The sequence below is a fragment of the Protopterus annectens genome, chromosome 1.part1 (assembly GCF_019279795.1).
Source record: "Protopterus annectens isolate FY-2018-M chromosome 1.part1, PAN1.0, whole genome shotgun sequence".
In the NCBI taxonomy this organism is placed as follows: Eukaryota; Metazoa; Chordata; order Ceratodontiformes; family Protopteridae; genus Protopterus; species Protopterus annectens.
Genome location: NC_056726.1, coordinates 1738265422 through 1738281924, shown reverse-complemented (window position 1 = coordinate 1738281924; position 16503 = coordinate 1738265422). Strand labels below are relative to the sequence as shown.

Genomic DNA, 16503 nt, shown 5'->3' with positions numbered 1-16503 from the left:
TCATGCCTAGCAACTACCTATGAACAAGCTGTACTCTGAGCTACACATGGATTTCTGACTTCATTGTCACAGAAAGTGAGCCCAGCTCATTTTAGACTCCTGCATCCATGAACTTATTGTTTCAGTTAGTACCCAAAGATCATAACCATAGGTAAGGAGTGGGGGGGGGATACTGATCACTCAGTTCAGTATAATTTCTGCAGTACTGTTGCTACTGCATTGACCTGTTGTTCAAACTCCAGAATTCCTCCACCCCACTCATGAAAAAGACCCTAAAAACTTTTAAACTCCACTTCCTGAGGTACTTGCCCCCTCCCCAAGGGAGCAATCCACTCTTTACTAGGAGAAAACCATGGCCTCTGGTTTGGAGATGAGTTTCATCCCAGCTGCTTCACGCTCCATAACGAATCACTTCATTACATACTGGAAATGAAAGATCCTTAAAGGTAAAAGAACATCATCATCTGCAAGCAACAAAGATGCAGATCTTGTATTCCTAATCTGGACAATCATCACACCTTAGGCATGCCTTGATATCCTATCCATAAAATCACAAACAGAAGGGGAGTCCTACACCCAATGCAAACAATATGAACACATCTCTCAGTCTTCAAATACAGACACTAAATAACATACGTCAGCAGCCCTGGTAAGTGATATTTCCAGCAATACAACCAAAGTACATGATAATACACCTCCTTGAAGTCCAAAACACACATGCAGACAATAATAAACTCCCACTGCCCCCCCCCCCCCCAATATCTTCACTAGGGCAGAGAATTAGTCCACTATTCCACAGCTAAGATAGAAACCACATTGTTCCTCATGAATCATAGGCTCAATTATTACTGGGGAAATGTCTCCTTTCAAAAACTCTGACATATGCTTTCCTAGAGAGGTGCAGAAGTGTGACCCCTTTGTAACTAATACACTCTCAAGCTCCCTTTTCGAAAACAAGGACCACTACCCCTCAGTTTTCCAACCCAGAGGCACTGAACCAGCTGAAAAGGCATATTTAACTCTACCCACTCCAGCCATGTCCAGCATCTTCAGCACTTTCAGATGGATCTGATCCAGTCCTGCATTGCCACAGTAATTTTAATTAGCACAGTGGTGCCACCTGGAGAAATCAATAGAGTTCTACCATCTACTTCTGGTACTGCCTCTTCAGAGAAAAGTAAAGTCACTAGATTCTGCCACTCCACCTCTCAAAAATGTCTGTAATTAAGGGCACGGTTTCTGTTCCCTTGAAGATAGCCTAAGCGTTTTAATATTTAAAAAAAATCCTGACTTGGCTCTTTGACAGCCCTGTATCTCATTCTTCTAGGAGTACCAGCCCAGGTTCTAATCAACCATGTGTTTTTTCTCAAGTTTACTGTGGTTTGCACTCTGATAACAGCATCTTCTATAAGGAACACTCTAGCAAATAAACTGCTGCTTAGCATCTATCACAGTAGGTCTGAAATATTTCCTTGTACATACTCAAAGCACCACACCAGGAAGAACCATCAGATATAGCAGGATATACACGACTGCTTTGGGGCATCACCTAGAAGTTACTATGTGATGTGTGCAAAGTGCATCACATATCCCTCAGTACTATTCCTGAAGATAACCATATGATAATTAGCAATACTCACCATACATCAGTTTCATTATGGCATAATACTAAGGTAATAAATATAGTCACAAATAATTGAAGAGAGGCACAAGACAAAGCAGTAAATGACAATGAACATGAAAACAGGTCTGCGAGTTATAGGGCATTATATGGTTCAAAGATCTGGCCCGTTCTCATACAAGTCTGCAAAATGGAGTGCAATATAAAAGAGTATTACTCAACTCCTAGGATAGACATCAACATGGCAGATGTTCTAAAAGGTGGATAGAGAATAAAATACTTAAGTAATATGGCAAATGGTAATGAGAACTGCTACAAAATACGATACAAACACATCATATAACTGGAATGTCATACAACAGGTTGACAGCATTTGGGCGGGCTACAGTAGCAACTGCTAAGAGACAGGAAGTAATCCAACACTGTACAAACTACAATGGCAGCTAATAAAATATGGTACTATAAAGACAGGTAGCACAAGCCAAAAGGAACTGCTTGTAACACTTAACACTGTACTGAACAGTAGTAAAACTGCAAAAATGGACCAACATATCCATTCCTGAATACATTTTCAGAAGAGAAGGTAATACTAGAGGTATTCAAGTGGGACTGTAAACCAACCAAGTTACGACTACACAAACAAAAACTTAAGATCTATGCGTATGTACAAATAGCAAAAAAAAGTACAGTGAGCAGGGGATATGATCAAAATACATAACAGACGTACCAGACAGTGGTACTTTACTCTTCAGAAAAAAAATGTAAAGAAACCAACAAGCAAGATACAAGACAAAAAAGACTTTGTATGTGGCAAGACAACAAAACTGCACTTCATGCAGAGGTGCAAACGTTTGGGACCTTAGAAGAGGTAAGTGAAAACAGTTACATCATTTAAAAATGTTAAAGGACAAATAAGAGTATCTGTGACAACTCAGATGCAAGTACAGGTTGCACATCTCCTATGCAACAGACACTGCTAAAGACAGAAAAGCAATGTCAGCTCTGCGGCACACAGTGACGAAGGTCTGACTACGACCTGAACAACAGAAGCTTGACCAGCACCCTGAACTACAGGAGCCAAACAGGCAGGATGGGAGTGACTGGTCAACACCTTCTTGCCCATCCTTGGGGAGCTAGGCAGTCTGGCCAATTGCCATATTGGCATTCATTAAATGGCACATGTATTGTTGGTATTTGAACCTGGTTCCACAGCACACAAGGATGGAGCTCTGACTGTGATCCAGATCCTCAGAACTCAAAGAAGACATAGCACAGGATAAAAAAACTTGAACTACACTTACTGCTTGCCTACATTATGGTCCCTCTTAGTCAACCACTGCTTTGTTGATGGGGAAGAAATGTGACAACTAGCCAGAAGAAAGATGCTGGTCATCAGGCAGTGGAGGCAAGGCTACACTGGAGATATAGTTGTCACAGGAGGCTGGCATTGCTGGTTGCAGCCATCAACTGCTGTTGGGACCTGGAAGTTAGGGATGTGGCTACTTGAATGATAGCCTCTCATAACTTGCTTTCATATTACAAGGAAAGAATAGGTGATCTGGAAATTTGTTCTTGACAATATAAAGTTCAACTCAGTCAGTAAATTCAAGTCAGAACTAAAAGTTTTCCTCTGTAGACGAGTTTACTGCAAATGCTTCAGAATAACTGTTACTAAAACCTCAAACAAAAACATCAACATACTACTTTCAACCTAAACCTGCTTCTTTTCTCATTTCAGCCAGAGTACTCATTATATAGCCCCTCTTCAATATGTATCGTTAACTCCTCATCTCTCCTTCACTTTATCACCAAGCCTCCCTTTCATTTCTTCTGTACATCCTCCTTGCATCTTAAGTATATGCATTCAGCTCAATGGAATTACCTCACAGCTACAGGGTAAATAGACAGCTGTCAAGTTTTAATGTCATCACTTTGTAAATATTTTAAAGGAAATCACCTTAGAACTAAAAAAAAAAAAATCAATTTTTTCACTATCTTTGTTGGGCAAGTGGCGTATGGTTTGAAAAGGGTCTAGGTTCAGCCATCAAATCCAAATTCCATTGAACAGCTACTACTCGAACATTAAACATCTAACATTACTTTTACAAAACAGGTACATCTTCAAAGATAAAATCATTGAATGGTCATAGTTGGCCATTATAATGGAACAGAAATGTACTACTTACTTACCAGTAACTTGGTTATAACAAAACCTGCCCTTCCCCAATATAGGGTGACCATGGAGTTGGTATATATAATCAGCAGGGGATGTGTGGGGCACAGTTCCCCACATAAGCACTGTCCAGTGTTCACTGAATCCTCCCTCCACAACCCCTGCTAATTATACATACCAACTCCAAGGTCGCACTAAATTGGGAATAGCAGGTTTTCTTACAGCTAAGTTACCAGTAAGTAAGTAGGATGTTTTGGTTCATTTATGTTGGCCAACTATAGCTATTCAATGATTTTATTTTCAAAATAATGCCTGTTCAGTAAAAGTAACATTAGATGTTTAATGTTTGAGTAATAGCAGTTTGATGCAAGTTGCACTTGATGGCTGAACGTAGAAGCCTTTGAAGACATCCCAAAGGAAAACTTCATCCACAACTGGCAAGATGCATTTTCTTTGAATGTGGGTTTCAATGAATGCGAGTCTCAAGGGCAGAGAAGTTTACTGTTGATGCCAAGTCCATTTTCACTGTGAGACTGTATTGTTTTGTTTAGCAAATGTCTATCAGTGTTTGTGCTATAAAATTTGAAATAAAAGTTTTAAATTAAATCCAAATATCTGTAATCATTGTAGAAGTAAAGAAGAAAATCGTGTGTAAACTGACAGGTTTGAACAGTGTTTATGGTAATTGAGGAAAAATACCCAAGTAATGGGACACTGGAATGGCTGCAGAGCAGGGGACAAGGGGAGCTGCTGGTGGAGCCCCAATCTACTACGCTACCTAGGGTCCATTTCACCATGATCTGGCTCTGACCATCAGTGAACTGAGGCTTGCAGCAACCTATTCCTGTTCCTCTAACTGAACTTGTGATAATGACAGGCAGTAAGTGCAGAGGACTAAAGTTCTGCATCTAGTAGTAAAAGTATACGGTTTGAATCTTTCCATCCTCATTTTCCTACTATGTGACCTTGAGCAGGTCACTTAACCAGGCAGTGATTTGCAGCAATTGGGAATCTGGGCTAGCCTCCCTACTGGTCTCATGGACTGCATGCTTAGCAAATTATGTCCATATCCCTTTATTCCCTTTTTCAGTACACATTACAACTATTGCAGTAATGTTTCTATGTTATACTTCTTATTAGCTATGGTGGCTAGGGCTACCACCTGCCCTCTTTGGGAGGGACAGTCCCATTTTGGGCAGTTGTGTACTGCAAAAAAAACCCCTAAAAAATGGCAAATGTCCTGAGATTTTAAAACAAAATATATTTCTTTAGTTTTCTTTAATAGTTGCATAAAACAGTTATTTTGTATCTGCAACACATAAATATTATATGACATAGCATAAGCAACTCAAATGCTATAAAAACCTTTTATTTTAGCAAAAACATGAAGTTCTGTCCTTTGCACTAGCTGTGGGTATGTTTTGTCCTGCAAAATCACACATTTCTATAAAAACAGTCTCACTTTGGTCATTTTGAAAAGGTGGCAACCCTAATGGTGGCTCTGGTTTCCCAAGAAATTCATTGCTTTTCACTACATGTGAATATTTTCTGTCATATTTTTCACCAGTCATAATTGCAGTGGTGATGTGTTTAATATAAAAAAATTTCCTTTCTGCTGTCTTTTCTGCACACTTCTCCACAGTCGACTATATGAAATTATGTTCTGAATGATATTCTGTTGCTAATATCCTCTTTACATTTGTCATCTGTGTATGTTTTTCTCTTTGCATGGTTCCCCAGTTTACTGTCTGCCAAGTAAACACCTCATGTGAAATGATGTGCATAGCTACATTAGGAATGTTCACTTCTAACGAGGGTAAGTTTTCCCGACCACTAGAAAACAATGGTTTAGTGACTAATATGAACATAGGCAATACCAATCAGACAAGCAAAAATGTCTATCAAAGATGCTCCATTCACAATATGTTGCACACAGTCTGCATTTTCCATTGTACAATGGTAGAAAAGGTATAGCACAAAGTCAATAGTGTCTGCTAAACATCTGTTTTCTCCACCAATTACACAGTTTTAGGATTAGGATTGTATGTTAATATATTTAATATTTTAAGAAACACTGTAGCACACTCTGTCAAGCCCATTGTCTTCCATTGTTTTTCCCAGCATTCCACAGGAACTGCTGCCTCACCTTGACTCCAGTCTTTCATACACTTCAGCTACATCGTCTGCTCTTTGTGTTGTGCTTTGTTTATTCCCATTCAATTCATATGTCACTTGTTTTCCTTGCTTATGAAAATTTGTCAGAAGAGGTGACAACTGCCTTTGAAACCTTGAGTGACGACTGATCTAATTGCTTTGTCTTCCTGTCCACTCGTCAAGGTTTCTTTTGAAGAGTGTTAGCGAGGAGCTCTGCCTAATGTAGATTGGGATCTTGTTCCAAAGCATGGGAAGTCTCTGGGAAAGGAATCTATCCCTCCAGCACGTCCTATTTATTGTTGTGATGAGGTTTAGATTCCTAGAGTGTGTGGCTCAAGGGGATAAGGTTTTCTTTAGGTGGAGCATGTCCATCAATTCTGGGTTGGACATGGCCTTGTATGTCAGGCAGAGATCACCTCTGAGTAGGCGGTATGCAACAGAGTACTGGAGTTTCTTCAGTCGAGCTGCACAGGGCATCTGTTTGAGGCCAGTGATCCTCTTGGTGAGGTACTTCTGTGGTCTTTCCAGCTGTTGCAGGTGTCTTGTAAGGTACATCCCACAAGGGGCATTGTACTCTATGATGGGTCTGCTGAGTAGAGGGGCACAATGACCTCTTTTGATCTGGATGTGAACCCTTTTGTGATTAGGTGGGCCACGTAGAAGGATTTTCTAACCACATTGGCAATGTGATTATCAAAGGTGAGATTACTATCTACTTGGGTCCCAGATCCCTTATTATGTCTTCCGTATTTAGGGGACTACCACCTATGTGGTAGTTTGTGGGTACTTTGTTTTTTCCAAAAGGGATGACTATGTACTTTTTGGCATTTAGCGTGAGGCCATGATTTTGACACTAGGTATCCGTGTCAGTCAGACCCTTTTGGAGGATGTCTGTGTCAGCCGGAGAGTCAATTATAGCCCCTAGTTTGCAGTCGTCTACGAACTTGGTCAGCCACAGTCCTCCTGTGCTTGCCTGTACCTCCGAGAAGTATATGCCGAACAGGAGGCATATACTATCAAGTTAACCTTGATGCCTTCTATAACACAAGCTAAATTATCCCAACATTTTTGTTTTTTTTAACTGCTTGCAGAACTTTTCAATATTTTTAGATTCCTTTGGGCTCTAAATCTTAGCTTTCTGTTCCTTTTTTCATGGATTATTGCATATGATAGTTCTCATTAAGCAGAGATAATTACAGTTAAACCCCACTGTCCTTGTTAGCATTAGCTCACATTATAAACATATTTAGAAAGGGGCATTTTTTAATAAAACATAATAGATCTTATTCCTCATCTAAAGTGTGTATTAATTTATTTTCCTTCCCAATTGCCTTTTTTAAGTAAATAATGGTTGGTCGTACTACACAGCAAGCAACTAAATTTTTAAAAGAAAACAATTGCAAAATCCATCCTGGCCCAACCTAGAAATTATTAACACTGCCTTGTGACATTTCTTAATCAACATATCAAGAAAATAAATCACAAGTTTCACAACATACTGGAAGCAGACATCACAATGTTCACAACATCCAACTTACTATGTAGCGGGCAGCAGAATTTCAAATATATTTCATATTCATCCTGCAAACAAACTTTTAGATATACAGCTCCAGTTAAGAGTCAAAGTTTATAAAAATGATGCAAGAGAATCAGACACCAAATTTCTGCATGCTGAATAATTCAGCTCTGCATCATATCAGTCCATGGCAAAGAGACACTTATCTGCCTACAGGGATCATATGTCCAGTGAAGAAAAGATGAGAGCCAAGTTTTGTTTGGGCACCAACAATTCAATAGTTTTTAAGCTGTATCAAGGCACCATTCATTCTCAGCTCTAGTCTACGGTCAGACATGTAAAGGCTACTCATTAAACACCTGGCATACATTACTACCATCACCCAAAAGTATCACTTTAGATCCAAGGTCACAAAATGACCTTGTGCACCACAGCCACCATTTCAGTGAAGTCTGTTTACAACTTTCAGTGTTTGGAAAAACAATCAAAGCAAATATGTTGGGCCAAGAGCAAACATGCTTTATCATGGTGGATTTCATGTCAGTACAGCTGCACCATTAGCATACTTACATCTTTCAACGTGATGATATTAGGATGTTGTCCATATCGAAGCAGGATTTCAATTTCCTCTGATGGATCTCGTTTAGTCTTATCTATGATCTGCGCAAGAAAAGAAAAGGAATGACAATTTTAGAACCCATTCAGCAACACATCACACTCAACATTGCAACCATCAGTAGTTAGATTAAGTAACAAGGAAACTTGAATCAAGGGGACCTGATACCCAGACAAACAGTTAAAGATTTAGTTGGCCTGATACTGCAAATATATTTCCCTCATCAGTAATTTTCACAAAAATGTAAATGGTTTAAGTCTGACCTTTACAAGCAGAAGAACTTGAGAGTCATTGCACTTTTAGCATTTGAAGGAGCTTTTTACCTTCAGGTCACACAGGCCACACCAGGAAATGGCAGATTTCACAGAAGGGAGGTCAGTCAGAAAAAATGAAATCAGATGGGGTATGTGTATGCATGTTGGTGAGGCAGTTTCAGTTCAATCTCAAGTATGATTATGGAGACATATGCCCAGATGAACACGAGTCTGAGTGGCAGCTCACACATTTGTGGATAGTAGTGAGTGGATGATACTGACTCATCCATTCTGCAGGGACATAACAGTGGTTCTGGTAAGCTGATCTCCATCAAGCAAACACAAACTTGAGAGGCACAAAAACTGCTAAGAATGGGTACTAGGGTTTCAATCCCAAGACAGCAATGTTAGCCTTCATTACATGTAGGAGTAGAAAACACATGCCTTTGTAAGGTAGAGGAGGCCCTACAGAGACATGTTTGCTCATATCAGCCACCAGTGGTGGGCTATTGCCTACCTAGAAATGCCTTTAGTAAGGAGATGCTAGAAAGGAAAAACTGACCTCCACGGCTGCCTGAATGAAGGACCCCTCTGGTCAGCTCTCATTCTCACATTAGGAACTCCCCAGTTGAGGGGAAGAATGTGCTCAAGACCCATGGGGAGCAGGTCTAATATTTAGCAAGCAAAGACACAAACATAACAATTTAGAAAAGTGTTAATACACACACATGTACAACACACACAAAATGGCAATCCTGTCACCAGAACCTTACATAGGAGGCAAAGGACTTAACATCCATTGCAACGTAAGCCTTTCTCCAGTCTCTGCTATTCATCCATCATGATACATTTGATCCATGTGGGTAATGTAGCATTTATCACCTACTGGACAGCCATCTGGCTCACTGATGGAACCCAGTAGGTCAAAATAGGTGAGGCCACCTCTACCAAAAGGCCAGTCACTAGCAGAGTCCTCCAGGGCTCAGTATTGGGCCTGCTCATTTTTGGCATCTGCTTCTCTGAAATAGAAGCAAATGCTGAAGGTTTATGGCTGACTAAGTTTACGGATGACTGCAAGCTGTGGGTCATCATTGACTCCACTGCAGACACTAGCATTCTTCAGGAAGGTCAGTCTCCGACTAACAAATGGTGCCAAAGCCATGGCCTTAAACTCAATGCTAAGAAATGCATAATTGTACCCTTTGGAAAATCAACCATCCCGGCTAATTACCATATTGATAATACACCTTTAAGAGTAGTCACAGTGGTCAGGGATCTGGGTACGCACATGACAGTAGCTTTACCTTCGACCCCCCCCTATGTGGCCAAAGTGGTGAGGAAATCTTTTCATGACATGCAACTTATAAGGGCATGGCACAGAAGTCCAAAAAGGTCATTATCCCTCTGTACTCTATACTTATGAGGCCAATCATAGAGAACAGTGCTCCCTTTGGTATGGACCTGACCAGGCATATGCAACAAATACAGCAACCTCAAAGGTTCATTACAGAAAGAATACAAAGCATAATAAAACTGCCTTATGAACAGCGCCTCAACGGCCTTTCCCTCTACTCATCTCCTATAGATTGCTGAGGAGTGATCTATGCCTGGCTTACAAGGCATCTGCAAAAGTCACACTTATGAATCTCTTACATATTCGTAGGTCAAAAAGTACCAGAAGTCTAGAGACCTGAACTTTGTCTGACTTCAACAGAACATCTACGAACAAAAACCACCGGGAAACAAAGAAATAAACTCCACAATTTTAATGCGTACAAATACAAGACATACATGTGAAGTGCTTTTCGTCTGGGCTCAACAGCCAGACTTCATCAGACCCTCTGATGAAGTCTGGCTACTGAGCCGGACAAAAAGCGCTTCACGTGTATGTCTTGTTTTATTTCTTATTTTATTTGTACGCATTAAAATTGTAGATTTTAGTTCTTTGTCTCCCGGTGGTTTTTGTTCGCAGTTGGTTTGTGTTCTCTTCAGTGTTTGGACTTAAAACATGATGGACAGACAGATATGTGTCCCAGAGACTGCATCTCCTATGGAACAGGCTTCCCAGCCATGTGAAGCATTACTCAGTTTAAGCACAACCTAGACAAGTGGATGGGGAATAGGAAATTCACACCACGCCTGGCACCCATGTCCCTTATGGACAGTGGTAGCTTACAAATGCATGGCTCTCAGTGTCCTGTTTGGATGCAGGAGATCATTATTATTTTGGGAAAACTTGCCTAGGCCTAGAAAGGCCCCTTGGATCATTAGCGTACTAACAGTCTACACATCTATATGCAGTACGAGGACTTCAACAGTGGCAACTGCCATTACAGCACCTTTCTGAGCACAACATATAAACAAACATAAGTAAAAAATGAGTATAAAATTAAATAAAAATTAAGTCTACAACTGAGTCAAGTGTTAGAAGAGTCTAGTAATTCAGATATCAATATCAAGAATTACATTATATTATATTATATGCTCATATATATATATATATATATATATATATCTGTATATCTATATCTATATATATATATATATATACATATATATATATATCTATATATATATATATCTATATATATCTATATATATATATCTATATATATATCTATATATCTATATATATATATATATATATATATCTATATATATCTCTATATCTATATATATATCTATATATATATATATATATATCTCTATATATATATATATATATTTAACATTTTTTTACCGGGGAAGTCTGACTTGGAACAAAATCAATTTTCAGCGGAGGCCTGGGGAGAAATGCTCCATGGGAGGAAACCAGAGCACCCGGATAAAACCCACACGAATGCAGGGAGGACATGCAGAATCCACACAGAAGGCACCCCAGCCGAGAATCGAACTGGAAAACCACTTGCTGTAAGGCAACAACGCCACCACTGCACCGTCCAATATATATATATATATATATATATATATATATATATATATATATTATACTTTGCCTCATAGCAATGAAATAACTGTCACCCACTGATCAGTCATTGGGTTCAATGAAGAAAAATAAAAAATCAAGAGGAAAGAAGTCAGAAGACATATTTTACCACAAAGGTTACTGAAGCAACAGTTTAATCTCATTATAGTATGCATTATTATATATAATGTATGTGCGTGCATGTATACACTGCGGTGGTGGTGCTGCGGTAGCATTGTCGCCTCACACTAAGACGTTGTCCTGTTCGATTCTCAGCTAGAGCATCTTCTGTGTGGAGACATGCGTGAATGGGCATACCTTCGTTGAAGGTTGTGCGTCAGGGCCAGCAACTCGGCACGTAAAAATCTACTGCCAATCATTAGCAGACCGGAGTTCCACTGTGGCAACCCCTAACCGGGAAAAGCCAAAAGACACAACATGTGTGTGCATGTATATACACACACACACACATATATATATATATATATATATATATATATATATATATATTACACACACACACACACACACACACACACACACACACACACACACACACACACACACACGAGAGTAGGACACTGTAATGAATGTACTGTTGCACTGTGTTCCAACACCGTACAGACTGATGTCCTAACATTGAACGCACTCAGAACAACATATTCTGTGCATGTTCCTGGGATTACCCAGACTAGAGTAAACCAACGGCAAGTGTTTTTGCAGGGGGCAAACCTGCTAGTGCTCCTCACTAATTATATATACTAAATTCAAAATTACACACTCCCCAGGGAAAGGAAATATTTCCCAGTTTGGGGATTGTTGATCTCACACACTTGTCAACCTCTGTTTCTACCATTTAGCGTCAACCTACTGTGTGGCAGGGCACTGCATACATATTGTTCAATAGAGCTCAGAAGCAGTTTCATCTACTAAAAGTTTACTACAGCATAATGAAGATTAGAATCAGAAGTAGACACCCACCTTCTGGATGAGCAATGGCAAATCAAGTCATTATGTCAGCATTGCTGCAAGCAGTAAAGGACAGACACCAACCAAACATCTGTCACAATATGCTATTGATGGCCAGGCAACTGAGACACCATACTAAGATAATGGCTGAGACACTGTCAATAGGGCCAGCATGAAAGTATGCCAGATCAATTAAAGTAGATAATGAAAGTCAAAACAAAGAAAAAGCCGATGCACTAACTAAAAAACCTGAAATACTAATGGACGAAGGCCGTGCAAACCAATGTCAAAGCCATGAAAAAAGAAAACGTAACAGCTGGACTAGAATTATGAAGATGAGAAAAAATAAGTTGAAAAGAGCCAGGTCATGCAGTGCAAGGAACAAGACATAAGCTAATGAAATAGCAGAAAAGAAAACTATGAAAAAAGAAAATGACCTACTGGATAAGTGCCCCCATCCTGCTACCATGAAATCCTGCATTTATATTGTTAACTATATTAAATGGAGTTAATCAATCTGTACTAATCCATAGTTCAGTTTCTTAACATTAGTACACTGACAAAAAAGCCAAGGACAACTGATTCTGTACCATTTTAAGTTTGTCTTCAAAACCTCTGACATCAAGGAGTAAACCACAAAAGAGGCTCTAACTGCTATGCGAGTAAATCTGATTTTTTTTTTTTGGTTTCTGTACTTGGATTGTTTTCCTCCCATTTTTCTTCTTTTATTGCAGTATTATTTTATTTAAAGATTTTCTATTTCAGTCTTAAAATTTCTAGCTTGAGACAGAAAACAAACTGTGTTTCTTTTTGCGCAATCTTGAAGAAATCAAACTTCTGAAGTGTACAGTCATACGAGTGTCTCTCTGACAGTCACATCAGTAAGTGCACATGCAAATGATTGTAGTACATTTATGTTTGTGTGTCGGGCAAAGATGCTCTTAAATTTCAGATTTTGCATTTTTGACTCCTGCTTGGGCTGTTCCTTGTAATGCGTGCATTCTGCTGGCAAAACAGTGAGGACTGTGGTCACTAAATAATGACAGATGTTTGAGTTCCCCACCTAACAGCTTTCAGAAAAAGCACACTAACCCAAAGCATGCTGTTCTAATATTCTACTTGTATAAAGGTAATATCTGTCCTTGATTTTGGTCCTTTGCCCCCTGTTTTGAAAAAAAAAATGACTGCGGTAGGGGAGGGACTGCAGTTCATTTAAAGGTTGCAAGTTGGCCATAATTTATTTTTACTTTCCATCACAGACATTAGCATAAACATTAGCAATGCACATAATGTGATTGTTTTTACTAGCATAAGTTGAATATGGGAACTAATGGCTCTGCTGGACAGAGGCACAGGGAACTAATCTAAGGGGGTGGCGAAAGCCAACACATTCTGGCTAGGCTTATAAATGCCCTTGGGCAGATAAGCCTAGTACTTACCTATGAACCTATGTGCGATAGCAAGTGATCATTGTTACAGTCGTACAGCAACAGGCATTGCCATTTTACAGGACTTGCTTCTCTGGTTGAGGTTTTGGCCGTGATTCTTTCTTTGTGGAGTCTGTATATATTCCCTGTCTCTGTGTAGGTTGTATCCCTTCCCTTCATATTGCTTAACTAAGACACCCCCATCATCACCCACCGTGAAATTGATCACAACCCCCCTCACTTAAACCTCAGAAGTCATGCTAGAGCAGGACCTACACTCCCACTCACCTCTAAACATCACGGCACTGACCACAGCATCTTAATCCTAGTGCCTTATCTTATCTGAACATATAACTGAAATGTCAAAATACTCTAATCTCTGACAGCAGCCCAAACAATTTCTGCAATAGAAATTTAAATGCAACTATAATAAAACAAATCTCCTCTCTATTATCCTTTGGACTGACACGTTAATAACCCTCACTAACCCATGATACAACAAACACCATGTACATATGTATTTAATTCTGTCCTCAACTAGCCCATTCCATATTTACTTTCTCTCACTTACACAGGACTGCACTCTACTTGTCTTATTACACTACTCGCCATGTTCTTTCCAGTGGTGAACAACCCCACTTGCTTCACCTTTTAATATACCGCAGCTTTTTGATAAAATACACTGCTGTCAAGGTGTGAATTAATGTATAATGTACTAGAACTCATTGGTGTACCACTGGTTATCACACATTTCTGTTGTATTTTCTGTTTATGTTGCAGTAATTGCACCATGTTTTAATGTTCATTACAACCTGGCAGGGCCTACAATTCGAGATTCTTGGTTAGTGCTGTACCCTGGTAAACAAATGTAAATAATTAAACGTTAACCTGGGTAGTCCCAGCAGACACAGGTGCTTCTTTTGAGGGACATCCTAGCAGCACTGGTTGGTTATGACTGGATCAGACCCTTGATCAGAATTCTACACTTTGTAAGCAAAAATAAAGGCCGCAAACCCAGCTCTACACAATGAAGCTCATTAGCAGCTTATAGCCTTAACCATGTCAACACAACTGAGAGAGAGAATTTTTCCTTCCTGTGCTCATGTCACCTTTTTAAAAAAAAAAAAAATCCTGCAACTTACTTTGCCAAGCCTTGATTTTTGTCACAATCCACACAGTCAGTCTTGTTGATGCAAGGCAGTCTTCATAGTAAAATAGAGCAATAGTGGACAGTGTTTAATGGTCTGGACTATAGCTAATATGGGACTCATGGACATCAGGGCCATCCAAATAATCCACCATTCATACTGTTTCATGACACTACTTACAGACAACACGGTGCTGATTGGTAGCTCATACTTCTCCACATTAGGTGCTCACATAACTTTCTCAGGCAGCCCTATTAGCTTAAATAACTCGGCTATTATCAATAAAATGCGCTCCTGCTTCCTGAACCAAAACATCACTGTTGGTGCTTGTCCTGCTAGAGCACCCCACTACCTCAGCTCTTCAAATGAAGAGAAAGTGAAAAAAAAAAGACTGACTTTTACTGTGGAAACCCAAATGGTACCAGACTGCTTCATATAAACAGACCCCCCCCCTCAAAGCTCAAATGAAGGCTTCTGCTTTGTAGCACCTTTCTGTACTGGCATTTCAGTACAGAACAAAAGAATGCAGGACTCTTGACTGAGCCCCCTTAACATTTTACAACCTGGGCTGCTGCCCCCCTCACCCCACCCTGGTTACACTACTGGCTACACATGCTAAATGACAGTAAGTGCGTGTAGGGGCATGACTGCAGCTGTCTGGATGTTTGCGAGCATGTGTGAGGCTGCTTGTGAGAGCGTGCACAAGTGTCAGTATGTGTGTGTGTTAGCAGTCCTTGTGCAGCTGCACTGCATATTGGAACACAAGTATGGGTTAGGTCTAACAGCACCTTTAGTTTGATTCAGAGACATGATAATGAGCCGCTAATGGGATGCTGCTCAGTGAAGCTTCGCCATGTCTCAGAACTGCAGAATATTGTGGTTGTGCTACTGAGAGCAGTGGTGCTGCCCAGAAAGCTCTGGCAGTGACATATCTCAAATTCTGACCACAATGTGATGTCAACTGAGATGGATGACAAGTTAAGCAAATTCAATTATGTACTTTATTTTTATTTTTTTTGGTAGATTTGTTTTTATAAAACTTGGTCTTCACTTACCATGCATTAGTCATGCGCTAACTATGCACATCATAGTCGTGTGGTGATTGTTCACTAGATGTTATGCTGTGTACAATTAAAAAAAAGTTCTCATACATACATTAGTACTAGGTTAACTGCCCTTGGGGGCAGTTTTAAGCTTAGCCAATTACCACATGTGAGAATCGAACCCTGGACCTTGTGTTTGCCACCCTCCCACCCATATAATCATCTTTATATATGAAGCATTGTAAATGCAGAGTTAGAAATTCAGTAGCACAGAGCCTTTGTTTAGTCCTTTCTCCACATCCTATTTACACAATTTTAATAATGTGAAAATTTTAAAAGATACTCAGACATATACAATGCAATATATGAAAAACCTGTCAGGAAAGCAAAGACTCATGCTAAAATGGTAGATATTAGAGTGAATCAACAGCTTGCCTCTTGTCATTTAAGTATTTTTCTGACAAGAAGCACAAAAGGTTCACGAATGAGCAGTGTTTTGTGGTTTTACAGATTAAAAAAATGCATCACTATAGTGGGTTACTGAAAGGGGGAATTTCATTCTCTTTCAAGTGCAGTAATCCCACAGATGATTATTTTAGTTGTGAAGGTGCCACCCT

The 16503-nt window shown here is 39.6% G+C and overlaps 1 protein-coding gene across 1 annotated transcript in view; it reads right to left on the bottom strand.

Annotated features, from left to right (window-relative positions):
- Window positions 1-16503, bottom strand: part of RPS6KA1 (ribosomal protein S6 kinase A1) — a gene marked incomplete in the record, with an annotated part of 1961688 nt that overhangs the window by 213182 nt on the left and 1732003 nt on the right. The window contains 1 exon segment of the mRNA XM_044084242.1: window positions 8035-8124. Coding sequence (XP_043940177.1) covers window positions 8035-8124 — 90 coding nt within the window.